General features: G+C 34.7%; 1 protein-coding gene across 7 annotated transcripts in view; it reads right to left on the bottom strand.

Annotated features, from left to right (window-relative positions):
* Positions 1 to 26,047, bottom strand: part of sgcz (sarcoglycan zeta) — a 506,688-nt gene that overhangs the window by 82,002 nt on the left and 398,639 nt on the right. For all 7 annotated transcript variants that reach the window (XM_073950195.1, XM_073950194.1, XM_073950211.1 and 4 more), the window contains exons 5-6: positions 22,471 to 22,593; positions 18,805 to 18,877 (exon numbers count right to left, since the gene is read on the bottom strand). In XM_073950195.1, the coding sequence (XP_073806296.1) occupies positions 18,805 to 18,877; positions 22,471 to 22,593 (196 nt within the window). The remainder of the gene's footprint in view (positions 1 to 18,804; positions 18,878 to 22,470; positions 22,594 to 26,047) is intronic.

Below are 26,047 nucleotides of genomic sequence, written 5' to 3' on the forward strand. Positions count from 1 at the left end.
AAAAAAAAAAGTCCTCGGTGGACAACAGCTTAACATTTACAAGTGTTAGTCAGCAGATGTTTGCTACAGTAAGCGCTGGCTTTACGGGAACGGGATGCAGCTCTGCCAAATCCTTCTGTCACATCCTGCATCCTCATTGATCCAACTAAAAACCCTGGAGATTTTGCTTGAGCAAATCTTCCGTGAAACTGCATATTATCATGGCTCCTTTAATATTAATAGACTAACTGCACAGATTAAATGGGACACAAACAGAGAAGCCTAATGTTGTAAAATGCAATCAAAAGAATAACTGGCAGAGCTGACACTGTTAGTGTGGTATTGAGAGATTGCTGGGGTCACTAGAGCATTTAGTGAAGTTGCTATAGGGTGTTGATATGGCTTTTTGTGTTTACTATGCTGCTGCGTGGTTGCTAGGACACTCAGAGTGGTTGCTAGGTTATTCTAGAGTATCCTGAGTTTTTAGAATACACAAGACATGTCACTCGTATGTTTTTGAACTGGAGACAGTGTAATGTTTTAGTGAAGGTAGACCCGATTTCGAGTAAAAGAGCCATTCATTGATCGCTATTGACTATATTCTTTAAGTATGTGAAGATATTGTTGAAATCTTTTTGGCTAAAGCTGGCATGTCTAAACTGGCTCCTGGGGGGCAGTTGTCCTGCTAAGTTTAGTTCCAATCTCAATCAGACACACCTGAGCTAGCTAATCAAGCTCTTACTAAGCTTTCTAGAAACATCTTCGCAGGTGTGTTGAGGCAAGCTGGAGCTAAAATTTGCAGGACATCGGCCCTCCAGGACCAACTTTGGACAGCCCTGGGCTAGAGATTTCCGGTTTCATCAAAGTCCCTTTAAGGCAAGTGATTTCACTCAGTGGCCGTTTCATTGAAACACCTCTCGGGCAGTATGCATGGCTCTCTGTCTGAATGAGAAAAAAATCTAATTCTCTCAAACTGCTTGCCAAGCTTATCACTGAATTTAATTTAGGAATCACTAATAAAACGCTAGCAGGCGGGCTTTATTCCCTATATAGTGATCAATGATTGGCTCCTGTACTAGTAGATGGGGCTTTATTCACCATATTGAACACTACACTTTTCCTCATTCAAAAATATATAAGTGACGTGTCTTGTTTGATACACTGATGATTCTCTGGGGAAGGGGCTCAGTTCAGATGTGTGTTCCTCACAACAATTTTATTGTAAAGAACAATAGAGAGATCAGCAAACATGCTGAAATCTTATCAAATCCTTGCCTCACAGACATGTTTTAGGTTGCTGAAAGAATCATTTGCTCTTTGTTTTTTCAGGCTTTTTCTTTGTTTTTTAAAATTATGAACGCGCACGCAAGCTCTCTCAGGAAAATGAAGCTGCTCGCGTTATAAACAGATATATTCGCCTGGGGCAACATCGTGGACCCCACGTTGACTGCGCATGCACCTCACGAAATGGATAAGATTTTTATACTTGAAATGATCAGATGAGGATAAAAAGAGAAGTAGAAAGTTTCCTCTATATGCCCCTCCCTGTTAATTATTTCCCCAATTTCTGTTTAACGGAGACACTCACTAAACAATAGAGAATCATTCTTTAGTCTGCTCCACAATTGACACATTATTATCTGGCTAGTTACTGTTCTCTACTTATATGCTAAAAAGACAACAATGGTACTACATACCTGACCATTATCACCATAATATAAAGCCTAGAAAAATAGATCATCAGTATATTGTAAAATATTCCTTTCCAGTCATCATAGAAGTAATGTTACTACATTTTAGTTTTGTAACTATTAAATTGTTTTAAATTCAAAATGTTTTAAATTTAAGTCTATAAATGTTGAAAAAAAAACATATTTTTGTAATTGTGTACCTGGGTCTCAACTTTTGGCATGGCTTTAACAAATTTAACCTTCAGGTTTTTTTTTTTTTCCAATCTTTTTTAACAAAAACTTTCCTCCTTTCTTATGGCTGTTGCAATTTCTATCCAAGAAATATTATTGTTCTCCCTATGATCATGCATCAACGGATCATAAAGATGTCTGTACAGGCATACCTGTTTCATACAAAATCTCTTCAAAGTGATTTATATTCAAATCAAATGCAGTGCAAGCTATCCGCTCAAGTCTCAAAAAATGTTGTGCACTCCGCCAGTTAAAACCATGTCACACACACAAATTGAACCTCTGCAAACGTGTCAAGTATAAACCAGGCTTCAGACAGTTTTGTAAACAACAACGGGGCACAGGGTAGATTCTGCTCTTTTTCTTGGCTTTGTTGCTGTTCATCAAGACAACAACAAGGTTTGTATAAGCTCGGGTAAACCATGGCTCATTATTAAATGTATATAGTATTACGGTGAAATGTCTCGGCTTTGTATTTAAGAATGCTGCTTCCTTTGTTTTCATTCTCCTGGCTTGTGCATGAGCTAGTGGCGTATCTCTGTAAACTAATAGTAATCTGCTGCATGTCTGGCTACGCCTTTTGGTACCCTTTTGTTGTGCTAGGTACCCATTCGAAAGGGTACCCAAAAAGTGATACGGTACAGTTTGCTTTTGGGTTCCTTTTGACAGTGAAAACGGCCATAAAAAAGTACTAAACCATACCATATCATACTACAAAATGGGCCATACAGTAAGTTGATCTGTAAAGCTGCTAGTAATAAAAATAATAGTAATAATAAAGTGACGTAAGTAATAATAGTTTTTGAGGTAAATGATTGCAGCATTTTCCAGCATATGTTCAACTAGGCTGAGCAAACCAACCAGCTGATTTTTTATAACCCACTGCTTTTAAAGTGTACTTTTTTGCCTACACAGTGAATCAGTAATTGAGTGTATTTTCCAGCTATAACGTGTCCATGCACAGCCCAGTAACAATGCTTCAGGACAGGCAGGAGAAGTTTGATGCGCTGGCCTCAAGTAGTGACTTGTACTGCAGCCCACCATTATTGATCCAAACCACTGGCGGTTGTGCACTCATGACACTGAGGCGCCTTCCTTTCAAAAAAAAAAAAAAAAAGCTGTGTGTTTGCTTGTTAGGAAATAAAGTAAAATGAAAAAAAAATCGGAGAAAAGCTTCAGTCCAGAACAGCTTTTTTACAAAATAATAAATAAATATACAGCGTATGCTGAAAAAACAGAGTTTAAGCATTTGAGTTTTTATGCTGAAGTAACACTTTAGAAGAGACTAGATTTAAAGCAAATTAAGGGGCCTTATACACAATGTTTTCAGCCAAAAACAAAATCTTTTTAAACAGAATTTTTGGGACTGAAATTCACAGCAAGTGTTGCCTCACAGCAAAAAGGTCGCTGGTTCAAATCTCGGCTGGCTCTGTTGTCATTTCTGTGTGGAGTTTGCATGTTCTCTCTGTGTTTGTGTGGGTTTCCTCCTGGTGCTCCAGTTTCCCCCTCAGTCCAAAGACATGTGGTATAGGTGAAATTCAATAAACTAAATTGGTCGTTGTGTATAAGTGTGTGTATAAGGGAGTGTATGGGTGTTTCCCAGTACTGGGTTGCAGCAAGAAGGGCATTTATTCATTTTCTTTTCAGCTTAGTCCTTTTATTCATCTAGGGTCACCACCTTGGAATGAACCACCAACTTATCCAGCATATGTTTTACAGGGCATCCGCTGTGACAAAAACATATACTGGATAAGTTGGCTGTTCATTCTGCTGTGGTGACCCCTGATGAATATAGGGACTAAGCCGAAAGAAAATGAATGAACAAATTAAATTACACACGTCTAAAAACGGGTTACAACGTGGAAGTGCTGCCATTGTCATGTCCATAAAAACAGGTAAAAACAAGGGCATAAAGCGATAATATCATTCATACACATGTTAGGCGATTATTGTTTAGTGCAAGCAAACACACAATATTGGCAGAGTAAGTAGTAGTGGGGTTGTTGCTTCATCAGCACAGTGTGGATTCACTTCACATTGCAACCAGCAGCGGAGATGCAATGGCACATCTTGCACAGATGACAAATTCCACATACAAGTCAAGCCACTGACTTCCTTAAAGGGGTGGTCCACTAGGATATCATATTTTAAACTTTAGTTGATGTGTAAAGTAGCTGTGTGAACATAAACAACAATTTCTCTGAATGTAAGACACTCAAAGTTCAATGCAAAGAGAGACATTGGCTTTTACAGAGTTAGCTTAGCAAAGCCTACAGCGAACAAAGTTTGGGGACTACAAAAAAATACATTTGTGCTAGTGAGATCACAAGGTCTTCCGGCATTGTAATGTTAAAGCAGAAAAAGCTAAAATGGCGTCCGAATGCTGCTATTTCCACAGAGCTCATTCTGTTTCTGTATTTGAGCTTCCAAAGGACACGGCACAAGAGAAAAGTGTTTGCAGTTTAATTTTAATTATGTTCCAGAAAATTGTACTAAATATATAGCTAGCATTTGACAAAGGACAGCTTCTAGAATTTCTCCCAGTTCAGTGCTGGATGAAATTTAAACTCCTCCAACAGACGAAGCTGTGGATTGTGTGCACAACCTGAAAGCATTTTTACTTGTTAAAATTGATCAACTACATGCACAGTTTCTTGTGTTATTGGTATGTTTTAGTGAGGAGTAAACAAGGATGTAAACAATGGGAAATGCTGTTTGGCATTGCTAACAATTTAGCTACAAATTCATATTTATCAGTCAAACCCACAGTAAACACAGACAGTCTTCAGCAGCTTTGCAGTGTCTCTCTTTGCAGCCGCTTTCCATACGTTCTACATCACAAATAACAAACTCGCAAAGATACATTCTGCTTATTCCAAATATATGTGAAAAACAATTGTCAAACTATATTTTAAAGAGCAGACATGAGGTTCAGCTGTGTGCTCTGAACTAGTGTGCTAATGCTGCTAACAGCTGCTCGACTGTTTACACAGTGCAAAAGAGGGGCTTGTAGGGGTGTGAACACAGCACATCATGATCAGAGCCTCTTGAGGGTAGACTTTCGGAGGAATTAGGACATATGACAGTCGTTTTCAGGTTAGCTGAGTAGTTGTATATAATCAAAGTAACTATATAAGTTCATAAAAAATTATGTGATTTTTCTAAAAGAGAAGCATGAGCACACATTGCTTTGCATCTTATAAACACAACCAAGCCTTAAAAATTTACTGTGGACCATCTCTTTAAAGGTATTGATTTCCAACAAAACGGCAACACCAAATACTGGCCTGGCATATTGAACATAATACAGCATGCTTGGCTGTTTTTGCAGATGTATAAACACTTATTTTGAAAACATTGTTATGTAAATGTGAAAAATGTATCATCTTTGGCTACAGCATTGTCATGTAAATGTAACCCCACAGGTCCAACGCCACCCAACCCCGCTCCAAGCTGGTTTACCTGCACAGCACCTACTGGCATGCCTCCGTTACACTCACCCCCCTAAACCTCACTTCCAATCTAGCCCCGCCGGTCCTATACCACCCAACCCGCTCCGAGCTGGGATCGAACCAGCGACCTTCCGCATGGGAATCGGTTGCTCTAACAAGGAGGCTAAAGACCAAGGCCCCTCACATTCGTCGCTAGAGCGCCTTTAGAGGAGTGAGGTTTACCTGCACAGCACCTACTGGCTGGCCTCCGTTACATAAACATAGACTAAATAGCTAAATAAATAATACTCTATATGTGTAGTCATTTTTAACAAAACAAAAAAAAAAAATTTTATTAGGCATGTTAAGTAACAAATGACATCAATCCTACAACAAAATGACTTCTTCCATTTGAAATCAGATTTAGAGTTGGATAGCTTCTAAACAAAATAAGTGACAGCTATTTATTCTGACTTTCAATTCACTTTTTTGATTGGGTGTAGACAATATTTGTCTGAAGAATGCATTGTTACATAGATCAAACAAATGAAATCCATCCCAGAAACGAACATCACACTTTAGAAGTCATAGATTGCTTTGACAGACCGACAGACAGATATTTATGGATACAGACAGACAGATAACAATGCATACTAATGGCTAGTCAATTTTGCGCATCTGCCTTTTAATTGAGTATGATTGGTTATAGAATAATTTGTCCAAACCAAAAATCAAATTAATGAAAAACATCTCCTAAATCAATTTAAAAGTAAATGCTACAGCTCTTGGTGGAATAAAAGGTGTTTCTGTATTGGAAAAAAAAGAATAAAAAACGCAACATTGAGGAACAGGGAGCAAAACTCCCAATCTCTCTCATCAGCTCTAGGGCAGTTGGATCAATTCTCATCGTATTATGCCCTGCATTAGCTGGCAGAGTTAACTGATCGCTAATGGCGTATGTGTTGCTCTCTTACCCTCGCCACCCTTCACTTTCGCCTATTAGCAGCACAACCAAGCCCTACTGTTGTGCAGGAGAGGCGGAAAACAACAGCAAGGCTATTACAGTCTATTTAAACTTGGTCCACAGCCTTCAAACTCCACCAACTGGACTGACAGTGACTGCACAAAGGTCTGAAAAAGAAGACTAGAGAGGTGGTGCTTGGAAAATGGAGGCCATCCAAGCTGTCTGAAATGGTGGTAATGTTTCTTTGTCGGAGATTTGCTGTTTAATTAATGAGAGCCCGAGGCAAGTTCAAACCTCAGCACAGAGAGGGGAACATCGAACTAAACAAATGAAGGCAAATTACCAGATTTGTGCCAAAGAGAGTAAAAGATGGAAAGCCAGAAGCTGCTGATTGAAAGAAAGTTCCAGGAATGTAGAGCCATTTTTTTGATGATTTGCAATCAAAACTTTTGTTTTATTGCATCACTGTTGCACTGTTTTCAGTGATTTGGATGCTAATCAAATGATAGAAATTTACAAAATGATGTATTAGTATGAAATAAGCCAGGGTTAATTGTGGTTTACTCAATTTAGTGATGACTGTAAATATTAAAACTGTGGTTTATATGTTTTAATTTAATGGGGTATAGTGTTTTTTTTAGCCAATTATAAACTTCCTGTGAAAGCTTTAAGTGACTATTTTCAATTTCATATGGTTTTTTTACACCATCGATGTTGCAGGGTCATTAAAACACATTTAGTTCAATAGACTTAAGCATTCATTAAGTTGTTCAATGGTAAAAGGAGAGCAAAGACTGTGTCAGTATCAGCAGACGAGTGCAGAAACAGTATTAAAAATACTGGGGTAAAATAAAATTCATATTTTAAAGACAGTGGGGTGCAGTGCTTCTTGTCTGGTCTGAGACCCACTTCATATTGTAAATCTATCAGGCAGTGAAGATTGCTGATTTTTAAAGAAATCAACCTTAAATGTAGTGATTTTATTAAATCGTGGCTTAAAACTATAAGTCTGTGTACATATACCCCATTAACTATTATTCCTGTGTAAATATATTGTGCAATTAAGTAATCTTAAGAGTTAACTGTTGATGAACATGTTGTAGCACAACAGGTCACATCAGATAAAGTCTATATAATGCAGTTTTATAACCCAAGAATTTATATTTTTGAGAAAGATTTTAGGGCAAGATGTCCCATTTATTACTATTTTTATTTTTTGTTATATCATATTTGTATGTGTATCATATGAAATATCACAAAATTATCAAACATGTCACAAATGCTTTTTGTCTTGAATCATGAGTGCAAATGTTATATTTATTTTATACAACAATTCAACAAATAATAAAAAAAAATATTATGTCACGTTCTTTCGTTCATTCTTTTTATTTTTTGGCTTAGTTCCTTTATTAATCTGGGGTTGCCACAGCGGAATGAACCGCAAACTTATCCAGCACATGTTTTACGCAATGGATGCCCTTCCAGCCTCAACCCACCTCTAGGAAACATCCACACACAGTCACATTCACACACGTACACTACGGATAATTTAGTTACCCAATTCTGTACTGCATGTCTTTGGACTGTGGGAGAAATCGGAGCACCTGAAGGAAACCCACGCGAACGCAGGGAGAACCTGCAAACTCCACACAGAAACGCCAACCGACCCAGCCGAGGCTCGAATCAGCGACCTTCTTGCTCTTCTAGCTCTACCTACTACGCCACTGTCACCTTATTATGTCACGTTTTAGATGTAATGTTGTGTTTACCAAGGAAATAATATCTACAACCATCTGTGTGTTGGTTGTGTAGCTAATTAGCAGTTTAGATGCAACATCTGAACAGAAAGAAAGAAAGAAAAAAAAAGAAAGAAAGAAAGAAAGAAAATATGTTTACTTTACTTAAATAATTAAGTAAAATCTTTGCCTTAAAATAATTTAAAATGCAGTTATAGAACCCTAAAATTCAAGGTTTTAGGTCAAAATGTCCCATTTATTTAGTTTTTTATTATTATCTTATATTTGTATTAGATGGAAAAGTTCAACTGTATCATGCAAGAAAAACATATCACAAGTGCTTGACATATGAATGAAATGCCATATTGTTTTTTTTACAACAATTTAATACATAATAAATTAATATTCTGTCACATTTTAGCTGTAATATGATCTGTTTTGCCCCCCAAACATATGATATACAGCGACCTTTGTTTTGATTGTCTAGCTAATTGGCAGTTTTCTAGATCAGAGATGACCAAAGTAGGGCCAGCGGGACAAAGTTGGCCCATCGGAACCTTTGATTTGGCCCACTATCCCATCTGAGAAGAGAAGGAGAAGGATGGAAAAGGTTGAGGTGAATGCCTTTAAAAAAGATTGTCATTTCTAATTTGACATAACATTTTTTGTTTGCTTGTTTTATTGCTGAAGTACAAAAAAAAAAAAAAAGCAAACCGAAGGTAAATCTTTTAATTAAATGTTAATAATAAATAATAATAAATCAGATTTTTTATTTTGTAAATAATGTCAGTCGATAGATAGAGGACTATGAAGAAGACATCACTGAGCAAATCAAGGCAAAGAAGTTTAACTCCATTTTGTTATAAATTTGATTGTTTTTGTTTCACTGTAATAAGTTAATTGTAAAATGTAAAAAAGAAAAATGCTATATTAGTTAATAAAAAGCAATGCAATAACTTTTCTAGTTATTTTTCAATATTATTATATAATATAGAAAACCTTCATCCCGCAACTCTCAATCAAGTTTGGTTTTTGGCCCATCATAAGAAAAAATTTGGGCACCCCTGTTCTAGATGAAAGAAAGAAAGAAAGAAAGAAAGAAAGAAAGAAAGAAAGAAAGAAAGAAAGAAAGAAAGAAAGAAAGAAAGAAAGAAAGAAAGAAAGAAAGAAAGAAAGAAAGAAAGAAAGAAAGAAAGAAAGAAAGAAATATGTTCATTTTAGTTAAATGAGTAAAACCATTGTCTTAAATTCATTAACTACCCGTATGTGTATAATTCTACAAAATAATTTAAGTCAACTTACAAGTTACAAGGCAAGTACTGTAAGTTGGGCCAATTTGTCACTTAAGACAACAGGTTTGTTTACTTTTTTAAAATAAAAGTCCACTAAATGTTTTACACTATAACAGTTTATGTGTGATAAATTATAAAGTGATCATTTAAACCGAACACAACAAAACAAAATGAGGGTAATTTTTCTATCACATTTAAAATGCAATTAATTTAGTGTTTAATTAGATTAATTAATCACTACGTCACTCAATTAAATTGATAAAAAAAATAATCAATCGACAGGCCTAATTAAAACATATATTAGACTGCACCGTTGAAACAGCAGCACACAGATTTAATTAAAGTTAAATATGCTGAAAATTCTGTCAGTCGCTTTCTGTTGAGTCGTTCCGTGTGAGCAGTTCCTTTAAATAATTAATGGAGAACAACTGAATAATCTTAGAAGTAAAACAAAAAAGGAATGACGAGAGATGCATCCACTGTTTCACTAATTCAGCTCATTCAAGCCTCGCTTGTCAGATATTTGTCAGAACTCAGACTAGCATCTCACCATTACAAAGAAAATAAAACAGGGTGCAGGATTACATAAGATCTGTGGCACATCAATGCGGAGCGTCTTTCTTATTGTTTTCAAATGAGATGACACTGTGAAATTTTAATGAAAGAATACAGAAACAAAAGATGGCCCTGTTATGAATAGTTGAACAAGTATCAGTCATTTTGCTGAGTTTCAGAGCAAAAGCCAGCACTAAGAGTAAACTAACTAATGTTAGTTAGTGTATTTTTTTAAACTGCATGTGTTTACCTTGGCAGTGTGTTTGAGCTCTCTTGGCCACCATAGAAAACAACAGTTATGAAAGCATCTGATCATAGTTATGTGGATATGTTGGCACATCAGCAGAAATATCACTTAAATCTGCAGCTTCACATATTAATCATCCACCCGCCACCTACCAGCACATATAATTTTATCCGATATATATAGATAGATATGTATTTTATCCACAACCGACCTACACCTGATCACCCCTTTATGAATGCTAATTCTTTGTTTTAAGCATGATGATAGATCAGCATGGATCCTTTATTATTAAGAGCAGATTCAGTAAGCTTAAATGTGCATCTCTCTTTTAAATGAACATTTATTTATGAAAGCAAAAGTTTGTGACACTAAAAAAGATAAAAAAAATCAGTGCCAGATCAGCCTAAACACCAGCTATGTTATGCCTCATTTAGACTAGCAGCGACTTTGTAGCTGTCTGTCGTTCTAGATGGCGACCTGCTTCAAACGCAGGTCTGTGTAGGTATATGCAGGTACAGCACAAATACAACTGGTCACTGAGTGAGCTGACAAAGGATCACGTTAGCTGTACCAGTGCTCCTATTAACTCAATAAAGTCACTGTTCATTTGCATAAAGTTGAAGGATTCTCAACTTTGTTGCATTGCTCGACACACCCGCCTGGTCGCTAACAGTCACTCTCACTCACGTAGATGGATGTCCCCGGAAGTTGGTCGCTTCCAGTTGAAATGAACAGGTGCTTGTTGCTTTGTGCTGCGAGTCTCTTGTAGTGTGAATGAGGCCTCATGCTTTCAATTTAGCATGATGTTTCGTATGAGTTACAGGTCTTGTGGCTTGTGTTTTTAATTAGGGCCCGTTGACAAAAAATCCATTAAAAACACATTCGCGTTTTACATAATGTGTTAAAAAAAAAAGCAAAGAAAAAAAATATGCCAAATTTAAAGTTGATCCATCTAGTGGATAAAATGGTAATTGGCCATGTTTTCTGAGATATGCCAGTGTCCTTATAGTATGCCATGACAAATTTAACAATGACACTGCATGTCAACTTTCAAGCTGATTGGACCATCAGTTGTAAGGTTGGGTTCTTTTTTTTATGGTTTTTGAACTTTATAGCACCACCATGTGGCCAAAGTCCACGGGTTTTGACCAAGCGGCAACCTCCCGCTCTCCCTCAGGAAGCCAATATGGAAGTAACTAAAACTGCAATTCATCCGAAATTCCGCTAGTCCTGGCCGCTCCTGGCTCCAAAACAGAGCAAATTTCACTTGAGCCCACTGTTAGAATGGCCAACTTTACAGCAGAAAAAAAGATGTTTACAGCCTGGTACAAAAAAAAGATTTTGGTTAATACAGCTAATATTACCCTTCATGACAACTGTGAGGGGGATGAATTTTTTTATAACTCATCCGTTAACTTTATTTTAAGTTATATTGAGTTTGCATAATTAAGGGCTTGGCCACTTGAGTGACAGCTAGGTCTCATTGGTGGCTGTCACGTCACCTCAGCTGACTGATTAACTACTGAACTCGGCATATTTATCTATTTCTGTGTTGTTTTATGTAGCTTTACACAGTCAACTGCCTTTTGGACTTTTTTCCTACAATTATTAGATGGCATGGCATGCTGAGTGCATTAAATTGTGCTCACAAACCATTCACGTGGCCTCCGTTTCCCATGTGAGTAAAGTTATATACTTATATACCATCTCTATACATGTATTTGTTTTATTTAAGATCATTTATATCATTACATCATATATACCATTTATATTTAGAGCTGTAATGCACTCCAGAATCTGACAAATTGATTAGCTGTAGGCTCTAGAACAGTCATCTGAAGCATTGTCATACAGTGTTGTGCTGGATTTCATCAATAGTCTTACATTAACTAACACAGACTATATCTGAAGTGTTTGGAAGTAATTCACGTTTTCCTCCTGTTGAAAAACGTCATAGGAACAGTGTTTAGTGGCTCAATGTATTACAGCAGTGTTTTTAAAAGACTAAACACTTTATTGATATAGTATACAACCAAGCACACGTGGTCAGAATACAAACGAGTCACAGGTCATAAAGTATTAAGCGTTCTCCCAAAGTAAAATGTGTCTGAACCAGGTCCAAGCAAAATGCCAGCGGTGACTGTAGCTCTGCTCACTCTCCGCCTCTTTGCCCTTGTTTGGTATCCCGTCGTGGGTGTGATGACGCACGACCAAAATGGCGACGGTTGGTCGCGCCTACTTGTGGTTTCTTTTGCGCTCTTCAGAAACCTATGGGTGACGTCACGGACACTACGTCCATATATTTTACAGTCTATGGTTTTGACCCAAGGATTCAAACATGTAAAGATTTACATGATAAACAGTCTAAGAATGGTGGCCAAAATGTCTGAAATGATGGGCCTATAGGGGCTGATTTGGCAGATTTTTTTGGCAAGGATGTAGTGTACTGGAGTAATCACACGTAAGTTTCAGCTTTCTCGGACTTACGGTTTGGTTTACAATACCAACTAGGGCATAATAATAATAATAATAATAATAATAACAATAATCTCAACAAAAAACATTAGGGTTTTAGCGATTCGCGCTTGAACCCCTTAAGAATAAAATATTGTGTCCAAGAACAACCTGAAAACGCAAGTCAAAGTCACATTTATTTTTACATTTATTTAGAAATAAAATATGTTCTTTAGGAATGCATTCATACAGAAGTACATACAAATGTTTTATGAGGTATTATGATTAATTTACTGGTTTTATCCTAAGGATTAATCATGTACAATGGAAGAATGTGCTGATGAAGTCTGTTATAGGCCAGCCATAAAGCTCTGTCGGAGATTTTATAGTAAGCTCCTTTTAATTGTTTTTGTCCTACGTAAACATGCACTGGATGAACGTCTGGAGATTGTGCCCATCTCATTCTAAACTTTTTGTTTTTTTTCCATTCAACAGCACTGCGGTGTATAACAATGACTGCTGTAATTATTATGCATCTCACATTTTTAGGAGAAGAAACATGAACTGTGTGATCTAATAAACCCCTTACACTTGTCACTCAGAGTTTTTTTAAAATGTCAGATTTAACAAATAGTGAAACAAAAACACTTTTTTTCATAGATGGATGAAGAATAATGTACATCATTTTAGTCCGTGTTGGGAGTAACATGTTATAAGTAAGGCAGGTTACGTAATAAAATTACTTTTTTTAAAGTAACGAGTAAATTAACAAATTACATTTAAAGATAAGTAATATTATTTGAGTTACTTTTTAAAAAATTGTAACGCGAGTTACTTTTTACCTTGCTTAATTGGCTTTTAAATCATATATTAAATAAAATAAAACAAAATAATAATAATAATAATAATAATATAATAAAAATGACCTTAGTCAGGTTGAATCACACACTCAATGAGAGAGCGTGCTGCGAGGTAACAAACGGCTCGCAAACTCATCATCATCATCATCATCATCATCATCATCATCATCATCATCAAGTCTCTTTTATTCACAGCAGATGAGTTAGTGTACTGTTCTAGCTACTGAATAATTCATGATATTGGCTTGTTTCGAGTCAGAGGGTGTATCCGAACAAAGTAATTCATTATTTATGGAAGACGCAAACTGTTTCACGTTAACGATTCAAACGACAACAAAACAAACGATTCATTCGCGAATCGCTCATCATCACTACAGACAGTCAGAGACAGAACAATGGCAGGTCGGAGACTTACATTTTTGCAATGGATTCTTGTTGTTCCGAATTAATTACAGAAAACAAGTGGATTGCCGTTAAGTGCGAATTAAGCACTGTTTCCTTCCAACAAGTCAAAGATAGCAAAATTGTCACTTCCTGATTAAATAGCGGCAAATATAAATAGTAAAAACGTAATTTAAAGTGGTAGGAGAAGCTACGTCAATCTTGTCTTAATTTAATAAGAGATGCATTTTGTTTAACTTTTTATTTCTATCTTATGGTTCATATTTTTATTGTTTTATTGCATCTTTTATTGTTGTGCTGTTTTGCTTGCCTTGTGTTCTAGTATTTTGCCTGTAGCACTTTGAGTATAAGAAAAATGCATTACAATTTAATATTATTATTATTATTATTATTATTATTATTATTATTATTATTATTATTATTATTATTAGTTTATGTGCAGTTTTTTCTTATCGAATAAAAACACAAAATGTACAAAAGTAGCAAACACATTACTTTACATGCTTTCATTAATCTGTGAATACAGCATGTATTGCTCTGGGCTCAGAAAGTTAACAAACATATAATTTTATCCTACATTTTTTAAAGGAAAATTAAAGTATAGGTTATACAGTATGGCTGGTTGTTAAATGCAAAGCTTCTCTATAAATAAAAGTGAAAAAACACCTGCAAGTAATGAAAGAGATCAAACCAGCCAGTAAAGGAAAATTATTGCAAAATAACCCAAAAGTAATATATCGGTTTACTTTCCATAAAAAGTAACTAAATAGCACAATCAGTTACTTTTTTGGAGGAGTAACACAATATTGCTCGGCACTACTTTCTAAAGTAACTTTCCCCAACATTGATTTTAGTTTATTTCCACATACTTTGGACTGTTGCAAATTATATCTTACTAAAAATGTACTGAAATATATATGACAAACAAACAAATAATAATTCAATGAAGCCCTAATCAGAAAAAAAAAAAAAAATAACAGTTTTAACAGTTTCATAAACAAACTTGACGGGAGGTTCGCTGCAAAATACATGCAATAAATGTGTCCATCTAAAACAGGGGTGTCCAAGCCTGGTCCTGGATTGCCGGTGTCCTGTAAAGTTTAGTTCCAACCCCAATCAGACACACCTGGACAAGCTAATCAAACCCTTCCTAGGCTTTCTAGAAACATCCATGCAGGTGTGCTGAGCCAAGTTAGAGCTAAAATCTGCAGGACACTGGCTCTCCAGGACCGAGTTTGGACACCCCAGGTCTAAAAAGTGTGAACTTTAATTCATCAAAGCCTTGTTACACATTTAAAGTATATTTATATATTTTATAAGAACTATGCCTCAAAAGAAAGCAACAAAAGAAAAAATCCTTGCAAATTATCATTACCAAGAAAATGCATTAAGCACTAGTAACACATAAATAATTTATCATGCGAATCTGAACTACTTAACCAGACATTGCACTCAAACTAGCACAGATCGGGCATCATTTGTTATTAGTGTCGAATCGCTTAAGAGGGTTTATAAATAATTGAAAAGGCCTTTCTGCATTCTTTAACATTTGCCTGAACACTAAGTTACATTTCATTACTTTGCCATTTAACTGACAAAAAAAATCACCTGGACCAACCATGAGTAAAGTTCACTGCTCGGGGGCTCAACAGTGGTTACTAATGAACCTTTAACAGTTGGAATCTGCAACTTTCCTTGCCTCCCTTGAGCTCATTCTCGCTCCCTAAAATGTTAAGTGAATTTGAAGGGAGGTCGCTGCAAAATACATGCAATAAATGTGTCCGTCTAAAAAGTGTGAACTTTAATTCATCAAAACCTCGTTACACATATAAAGACAAAAAAGCTTAGGAAAATATATTAGCTTATCAGAAGTCTCTCAAACCCTACTTTAAAGGTGGTCTGATCAACTCCCGCTGTGAAAGTGTATCAACAGCATGCAATTGAACTCTGTCGGTGAGACCATATCATAAGACATTAGCATTTAATAGACTCTATTAAGTCATTACATGTTCCATTTACTTTAACTGCATAATTCTGAACTCTAAGAAGGACACAGAGACTGAAACTGAAAGAGTGCGTGTGGTGAGAGAGTGAAAAAACTGGACAAACATTAGTTTACTGAAGTTTCATATGTCAAAGGATGACGTAAAGCTAGCCCATAACTCGTTTCATTTGACTGTTAAGCCCTGTAATAATGAGCTCACTTCGATAAAACAATAATTAGAAGAAAGTGAACTTGATTTATATGTTTCCTGCTTTCGATTTACAAATTAATGAGGGCGAGAGTGAAGTGAAACACGTAAAGCGTGTAATAAGGTATTAATCCCTGCAAAATGTTGAAGGAATGCTAATGCACACGGGTCGGTGAAGGATGCCAGATTCTGTCAGAGGAGAACAAGCAGAAATTCAACAGAAGAGATGAGAGACGTTGAAGGAGTCGTGATGAGTGTGGCGATTATCTGCAGATTCTCGCTATGGCATTACTTCACAATCAAAGTGTCGGCTCTCTGCTGTGGAACAGACTGCAGACTGAGCTCAAATTACAGCAATGCTCTTTGTCTAGCTCAATTTTAAACTGCAGAACTGAGAGAGGGGGGAAGAAGTGTAGATTTATTGGTCAAATTTTAAAACTATGAAACAGTTTAGACTGTAGACCATTAATCTATGAGAGCCCAAGGACTTTTTGGTAGACAGAGAAGCAGGGTGCTCTACTTAATGTAGTACAGTGAAACAATTGGCACATCAAATGCTTCACAAAACACTTATTTTAAAAGGATACTTTGTACATTGGTAGATATGGAGGTTAAGAGAGCTCTTGGATGTCATCTAAGATATTTTACCAAGTGTGTTCTGAACGATGAATGAAGGTGTAAGGGTATTGCTGCTGAGTATTTAATAATTTCTTTTCAGAACTAACCCTTTAAGATAAGATTTAGCTTATATATATATATATATATATATATATATATATATATATATATATATATATATATATATATATATATATATATATATATATATATATATATATATATATGTTAGAAATGTAAAAATGCTTTTTCTTTGATGAACCCCGATGCAGACATGAACAATTCTGTCTCGGTTCAGTAACAATTATAAATGGTTTTTATGTACAGATGTCATTTATCACATATACGTTATATGGCGGAAGCTTACTATGGCAAGGGAGGAGACTGTGAGTTATTAAAATGCTCCAACTACTTAAAGATAAGATAACTGTGCAGAATTCACTGCTTGTGAGTTTGCTGAACAGTCTTTCACTGACAGGGAAATACATCAAACCCAGCTATGTATACAATGAAAGCTAAACTGTTTTTCTCACTCTCTGTGGCCACTTTGACTCTCGGCTGTTACAACAATGACGTTACTTGTGAATGCAAACAAGAGCGTGTCTGCATAGCAAGTTTTCTCCACCGCATTGTTGTCTTTAATGGATCAGCTGATCACCGCCACCGTTTAACATCAGTGTCTGTGTCACCATTTACAGCGCTAGAGTCATGCTGACCCTCAATTGCAGCCTTTTCTGTTGAGCATGTGATCATTCATGGGCGTTTAAGAACTTGGTACAGTACATATATCTGACTGTGTTAAAGGACAAAAATGTATTGCAAATAATATATAAATAAATTTATAATTTGTAAATGTTATGGCAAAAATTATTGTGTTGCTAAGTAAAATATTAAATTGTTTACAGAAAGCATTGACAATGCACCATGATATCGAATTGAACTGAATCGATGGCATGATAATCGTAACTGAACCAAACCGGTTCACACCCCTTATATATATTACATATTTCAATTATATTTTAACGACAATAAATAAATAAATAATAAATAATAAATAAATAACATTTAAAAATATGTTTTTTTGTAAATAAATAAACTATATAATATAGTAAAATATCTAAAAATAATACAATACTAATATAAAATAAAACATTTAGAAAATTGATTAATCTTTAAAATTGAATTTAAATATTTAATTTACTTTTAATTTCCAGTAAATTACTAATTTATTAACAAACCTGATTTTTTTATTTTTTATTATTGTGGATATTTATGGTTTGCTATAATATCACAATTATACTGTAGTAGGCTGAGATGAATATTTATGTAACTGTGAGCAAGCAACTGAGGCTTAAAAAAGAGACAAAAAGCTGGTAACAAATTTGGCCAGCAGGGGTTAAATTGACCATTCAACTAAGACTTGACCTCTCAATGGTTCAAATCCTGGTAATGCTTGCCATTAAGGAGAAATGGAACCTAAAAGGGTCAACACTCCCACTTAAAAGCTGAAAGTCTTGTATAAAATGTCACTCTCCCTCCATTAACCCAGTCATAGCCTCAGCTTTTCTAATGGCGCAAGTAGATTTGATCCTGGTGCGTTTGCATTACAAGACTTCATAAGCGATTGGAAAGCACCCAGTAGTGCTCCATCAAAGCAAAACTGGGCGGTAAAAGCGCTCGGTTCTCCTCAGTAACCTGCGCACTTACACTTAAAGTGACTCCATCCATCATGGCACTACATCATTTCCGTCAGTGATCATGTAGGAGTTTGGGGAAGTGGAAAGCATCAGGATGTGTTAGTGACCTATTGGACATCCAATCAGATATCGACTAATGCAGACAGAAGAGATTAGATAAATCTGATTGGCCGATCCTCCAGTGATGGATGGGGCGTGTCAAAGAGGTTGTGTCCTCTTTCTCATAACAGAGTGCCAATGGGGCAGTTTGTCACTGAATATCGAGGATATAAAGCTTCTATGGACAATTAAGAAGTGGACGTTCATTAAGTTCACGTTTTTATGACTTTGCTCTATCCTTTTGTGCATTGTGCCTTTCTTTTTTTTTTTCTCATCCTCGAACTCTTTTACCCCCAGCTCTCAGTGTGAATCACACACTGAATGATAATGTGATACATTAAGAAAGCATGCCTTACTTCAGGTCTTGGAATGGTTCAGCTCGAACGTGTGGCGTTTCCACTGAATGACTAAACACAACTCCCTCGTTGCCTAGAGAGGTAAAGAGAAAAACACAGAGAGTGACAAATCAAATAAGAGTTGCAATTGAAGCATTGGAGAAAACAAAAGTTGTAATTTGCATGTTTAAATGCGTCTAAAACAAAAACAGTTTTTGAATATTAGAACAGTAAAAAATATAATACATTTAATTTGATTTCATTATTTTTTTTTGTTTATTTGTTTTTCTTCACCTTCACATTAAAATAAGTCCAGTTTCATACATTTGTATCATTTTTTACTAAAGGCATCCATTAAAGAATTATTGACATATTGCATAAAATACTCATAACATAACAAAATAAAATAGATAAAATACACTTCTCAAAATGAATGCATTACTTGTCATTCTTGTCTGGGTTTGTAATTTTTTAAATAATTTTAAATACAATACAGAACAAAACAAGTATTTTGGTTGTAATGTTGGTCAAATACACTTAAGAGTTTTTTTATGGGAATAATAAAATGTATACAACACACACAACGTGTGGTCTTCAGTTAATGCGCTTTTATGCTTTCCAAACTCCTAAAACAGAGGTTTGAAAAATCAAGAGATACAGTATAAGCACTGTGGATTGGAAGAATTTAGTACTTTCCCCCCAGATCTTTACTTTCTTTTAATTTAGAGCATTCACAACGTCCCCAATTTTATAATTTTTATTTTTTTTAAATGTGCTTGTTGAGTGAAAATTTTAATTATGTGTTGTACTACCTTGCTTTATTTATTTATTTATTTTTTTTTTTGACAGTTTCTGTCCTATTTTTCCCTCTTATTTTTTTACCCACAGTCATGTCTGGAAAAGCTTAAAGTTATAGTTCACCAAAAAAAATGTGAAGTTTATAAACTAATTTTGAGAGGAGCATGTGATATGATTAATTGGTCTCTCATCCACAATCATCGATAAACCAATCAGATTAATCCAAACCTACAATAAACAGTAGGATTATGTAACGGAAATCAGGCTCGATCAAAGTCGGAAGTTACCTCCCTATTAGGACTCGAATTGATATATATCTCATTATTTTATAACACATCAATAGGTGGCAAAGAGTTAGGTCTCTTTCTTGACTTTACACAGAAACAGCATCGCATGCGGCATGACAAGACTTTGTTGCAGAGACACTATTGGTTAAATTTCGGCAAAGTAGAATACGGAAGCAGCTTGAAGTGGAAAGCTTAAGTATGCCTGCGGTCTGGAGGTATTATAAAGTTGAAGATGATGACAACAATAAAGATGAAAGATGATGACTACAATGCCATAGCAAACTGTGAGATATGTCAACTTAGGATTGCCTGCCGGGTATTTTAAGTTGAGGTACTGTTCAAGCTACCTCACAGAAGTGCTCTGTTTGTCAACAGAGTTGTTAAACAGTAAAATAAGATGTATTATATATATAAGATGTATTATATATATATATATATATATATATATATATATATATATATATATATATCCTGGATATACTTCACTCTTCTTTATTCTTTTTTATGTATTATAGAAGTATCGGATCAGGTTTCAGTATTAGTAGATACTCAAAATCAAATGACTCGGACTCGAGGTAATAAAAACAAAAAAAAAAACAATCAGGACATCCCTAATAAACAGCCCATTTCAACAAACTTTCCTTATCTTTGTTTTGGAAGATTCCACACCCCCCACCCCTGCCCACCCCATCTCCTGATCTTCTTCTTTTACCAGAGTGAGCTCTCAAGAACTATCTGATTTCGGACCCACCTATATGCTAAATGACCAGGCCGGAGCCTTGGGCTCAATTATCTTTGAGCTGAGGGTTCTCTCTCTTTGACAGCCTGCCAAACCTGCAATTAAAATCAAGCAATATCTAAGTGTTAACTCTTGAAACTTATTTGCTTAATTTACACATTTCAGTTTGGTTTAGATGGAGAACATAATATAAACTTAGAAAAACTAATTATTTTTTATAAATTTCAATAAATGTTAAAAGTCAAAATGAGCCATTTTTTGACACGAATTCAGAGTAAGAATTGTTTAATCTCAAATTAAATATTCCTTTAACACACTACTCTTTCTTTCCATTCACAATTCTTCTTTCTGTCACATTTTAGCCTTTCAGTCTCACTCCTGAAGAAGCAATACATTTCACTTATGCATGCTCTGTCTATCTTTTTTTCCTTCCACCACTATTTCTCTCCCTTGATTCCTCTCTACACCCATGTCTTTTTTTGTGAAGAGGTAATGGACAGATCTGCCCAATTACTGAGCATGTGCCCTCTTCGTCCCTGACCTCTAGCTATTCCATTTGACCTCCCAGCAAGCTTTTTCAGAAAGAGACAGAAAAAAAAGAATCAGAAGAGTAAGAAAGAGAGAGAGGCGCCTGCATGAGTGAAATCTATTTGAATCAATCTATTTGCATTTCAATGTGAGGTCAGGTTACTACTACATATACGGTGGATATTTAAATATTGAAGAAAAAAAAGACGGCCTAAAAAAGGATGTATAAATAACTCTTTTAAATGTAACACCTTTTATTATTTTTTTTTTTGGGGTTTTGCAGTTTCAGTGCTTGGCTGTAATATGTAAGTGTTTGCTAAAGGGAAAAAAATAATAATTCAGGAACAACCTAATTGTTTATAAGCGAGTCGTTAAATCTTTTATTTAACTGATTGATAGAAAACACTGATTCATTCAGCTACTGTAACTAATTGTCATCTGTTGTCCTGTTTACATCTGCTAGCAAAATACATATTAGTAAAACTGATCACAAATCAGTGCCATCATTCAACTGCATGTAAACACAGTTACTATCAACCTGTTTATTGAACTGATGTATGAAAGCAATATCACACATTGAGAGTGATTCATCTCTCTCTCTCTAACACACACACCCATCTCGAGCTCAGCAGGTTTACTAGACTTATGACACCTGACTGTATTTTTTGACAAATGTAAAACAATTACCTCAGTAAAGTCTTATTACTGACTTTGATTTAATGGACAATATTTAAATTAAATTGCATGCAAATCTGCAATCTTATTTGGCAGATAGTATCAGTAAAGTAGCTGGACATGTCAAAAACAGAAATGGGTGTCCATCAACTGAAAGCACACTGCCATGATGACAACTCTGTTGATTCTAATGGGATTGGGCTTGTTTTACATGTCAGGCATCTGGTGTAGATACGCATAGCCAAACTTTTCTGACAGATACAAGCATGCAAGGTATGATTTATTCTAGAGGATTGTGATTACATCTTTCAGATCTGTATGAAGCCATAGGAAGTTGTAAATAAAACAAAGATCCTCGAAGTATGTTTGCATTTTCACTGCAAAAGTTTCATATGGTGTGTGGTTATTTTATTTTATTTTATTTTATTTTATTTTATTTTATTTTATTTTATTTTATTTTATTTTATTTTATTTTATTTTATTTGATTTGATTTTTAATGTTTGTTAATTAATTAATTAATTTATTTATTTATTTGTTTATTTAATTTTATTTTTTTAATCCTGGGTATAAAATTAGTGCAGTAGTGAGACTATGGTCTATGTTCTTGTTCATGGATCATGTATAAAAGTAAGAAATATATGTGAGTGTGTTTGCGATACCTGTTACTCTCAGTTTATCTGTGCCAATACTGATTTCTTCTTCATCAGCAGAGAAAAGGACTCTTTCCCCATCACTGCTTCTCACCTCGAACCGCTGACATTGAGCTTCCACCATCTCTGAGCCTATAAAGAAAAAAAAAATGTAATAATAAAGACTTGATGAATAAGATCAGATTAGACCTTTGTGTTCCACATAAAGTCCATATATAAAATAAAATAAAATAAAATAAAATAAGGTGTTGTTAATATTATGAATTATAATAAAATACAACACCTAATTAATAAATGCATAATAAATAAATACATAATAAAAACATACATAAATAAATAAATAAATAAATAAATAAATAAATAATAGTTCAATAATAATAGTTCAATAATAATAATAATAATAATTATTATTATTATTATTATTATTATTATTAATAATAATAATATTATTAATAATTGTATTCAGAACAATACACAAATATATAGTGAGAATTTTCAGTTGCTGCTTCAGAGCACAGCTGCTAGTGTTGACAGTGGGAGAAAAGGCAGTTTGCTAATTTTCTAAATTAATATTAGAGCAGCTGCTCATTGTTTCCAGGGTGTTTAAAAACTTATTAGAGTGACAAATTATAGACATATTTGTACAAAAACATTTAATTAATGACATCTCTTCAGTAAAAAATGGTGCCAAATATAAACACTAATCAGTTGTTCAGTCTTAATGCCTAATGGAGTCCTTCACCACAAAAGAATGGATGGGGGAATGGGGGAGAGAAACATGATTTACAATGGTAAGGCAATATCCTGAACACAAAATAGCATTTAAGGATGGGATTATTTGGATCGATATATGGATGGATGGATGGATGGATGGATGGATGGATGGATGGATGGATGGATGAACGAATGAACGAACGAATGAATGAACAAATGAATGAATGAACAAGTGAACGGACAAATGAACAAATGAACGACAACCTTAAAAGAAAACACAACTCTTGAAATCAAGTAAGAAAGTAAGAAATAATTTTTCCAATTTAATACTATAAACTTTCACATGATTAAAAAGAAAGTTTACTTAAGACAGTTTGCAGTTTCATTAGCAGAAACCAGCTTCAACACTCTCAAAAAAAGTTTGTCGGCCACTCCGCTTAAAATCTTAAAACAACAACAATTATACTCTCTTAACATCATTAACTGTGTCCTAGGTAAACACAGATAGAGTTTATATTAAAGTTCATAGTAACATTCAAAGTGTCTTCTTTCCAATGATACCTATTTTTTGTTTGTAGCTGGAGTTAAGAACTGCTACTATTTAAAGTTAGGTACTGTAGGTGTAAATCCCCAAAAGTGAGTGCTGACTAACAGGTTTATACAAAATACCTTATTTCCCCATTTCATTGATGATACATTCTTATAATACATTACATTAGAAATAACTAAATAAAAACAACGAGCCTCATTAATACATCAAATACTTTCAAATGATGATTTATAATATGGTTTTACTAAATTTAAAAACAAAATAACAATGTTCTGATTTGTATTTCTGCTTAATAAAATGTGGAAAGAAAGAAAGAAAGAAAGAAAGAAAGAAAGAAAGAAAGAAAGAAAGAAAGAAAGAAAGAAAGAAAGAAAGAAAGAAAGAAAGAAAGAAGAAAAAAATAATGTCTTTCATCTTCAGAGAAAGAGCTGAAGTTGTCTTTTTCTCATGGGTCCGAGACACAAAAATAAGCATGAAACTGATCCTGACTTTGTTCCCCAAAAGTGACTTGGCCCATAAACAGCACTGCCACAGAAACCTCAGCTTTTAATTCACAATGGCTTCACTGACTATATTATTCATATCTCCCATGTCTTAGGTGACCTTGAAGAGCAAACCTGGCTTTGTTTGTTTGCCTACATTGTGTGTGTGTGACAAAAAGTAAACTTCTCTCTTCTCTTGTCTCCTTAAGCCCAGGCTCTCCTTTTCTGCCACCTCTATTGTCTTTCTATCTCTCCTCATGCATGCATTCCCCGTCCTCACATTTTTTTTTTCTTTAGTGTTTGTACTATAAGACACTCTGCCCTTTCTCCAAATGCCCTATGGCAAAGATAGGAGTCCATTAAAATAGCCAATAACAATGCAAATTTTTTGGATTTCATTTAGCCAACTCTTCCCTAATGTTTACCATGTCATGCCTTATTGGATAGCACAATAGAGACTTTTTAACATGGATAATGAAACAACAAATGAGACAATATATGGGACAACAAATAGCTCACATTTTAAACAGAAAGTATAGGTAAAAATAGCATTTGTGTTGCCTCACAGCAGGAAGGTGGCTGGTTGGAGTTCCGGCTGGGCCAGTTGACATTTCTGTGTGGAGTTTGCATGTTCTCCCTGTGATCACGTGGGCTACTTTATCACTCATGTTTACTTTATCACTACTATTATATCACAGAAGTCATAGAACTACAATATAAAAAAAAAATTTAACAAATTTTTAGACAGTAGTTTTAATAACCTAATAACTAATATCTCTAATATCTCTAATAACTGATTTATTTTATCTTTGCCATAAAGACAGTAAAGAATAATTGACTAGATGTTTTCAAGACACTTCTATACAGCTTAAAGTGACATTTAAAGGCTTAACTACAGTAGGTTAATAAGGTTAACTAGGCTTGTTAGGATAATTAGAATTTTTTTATTTTTTTTTTATAACGATGGTTTATTCTGTAGATTATCTAAAAATAAATTAGCCTAAAGGGGTTATTAATTTAGTCCTTAAAATGGCATTTAAAAAATTAAAAACTGCTTTTATTCAAGCCAGAATAAAACAAATAAAACTTTCTTCCGAAGAAAAAAATATTATCAGGCATACTGTAAAATTTCCTTGCTCTGTTAAACATAATTTATGAAATATTTAAAAAAAGAGAAAAAAAGTTATGCTTTATGGGGGCTAATAATTCAGTTTTTGTGTGTGTGTGTGTGTGTGTGTGTGTGTGTGTGTGTTTTAATTAATTATTTATTATTCTTCTTATTATTATAATTTTTTTACAACAGTTGGTTTTTGAATCTGAGAGCCATGCAATATTCTGCAAATAATAGCACTCCTAAAGCCTCTTCATCCTTCACCATTGTGTATTATGCCGACATACAGCAACAAGCAAAAGACACATTACAGTTTGTCAAATATTGCAGCTGGTGGTCAACATAATGTACGTTTGATAGGATTTTTGAAGGATAATTCCTATTTTAAAATATTTATAATTTTGGAGACACAGTTCGTCAGCAGCCATTAGCCGGTTATACTGAACAGAGCAAAGACGGTTGACGATGTCCATCAATAGCCCCTTTCACACAGTGATATCGGTAAATATCCGGAAAATTTCTGGAACGATTTTTCCAGTACATTCAAAAAGCACTGTTCACACAGGTGAGGACGTTAGGGAATGTTCCCGGAAAAGACACACATCCATTCCAAAATAACGGTAAATTCTGACATCATTAACCAGGAATGACCTCTAAACAGCTGGGCTTATTTGTAAACATTTGACTACGTTACAAACTCTGTGGATGGATAAGTATTGTGAACAACTT

The sequence above is a fragment of the Danio rerio genome, chromosome 1 (genome assembly GCF_049306965.1).
Source record: "Danio rerio strain Tuebingen ecotype United States chromosome 1, GRCz12tu, whole genome shotgun sequence".
In the NCBI taxonomy this organism is placed as follows: domain Eukaryota; kingdom Metazoa; phylum Chordata; class Actinopteri; order Cypriniformes; family Danionidae; genus Danio; species Danio rerio.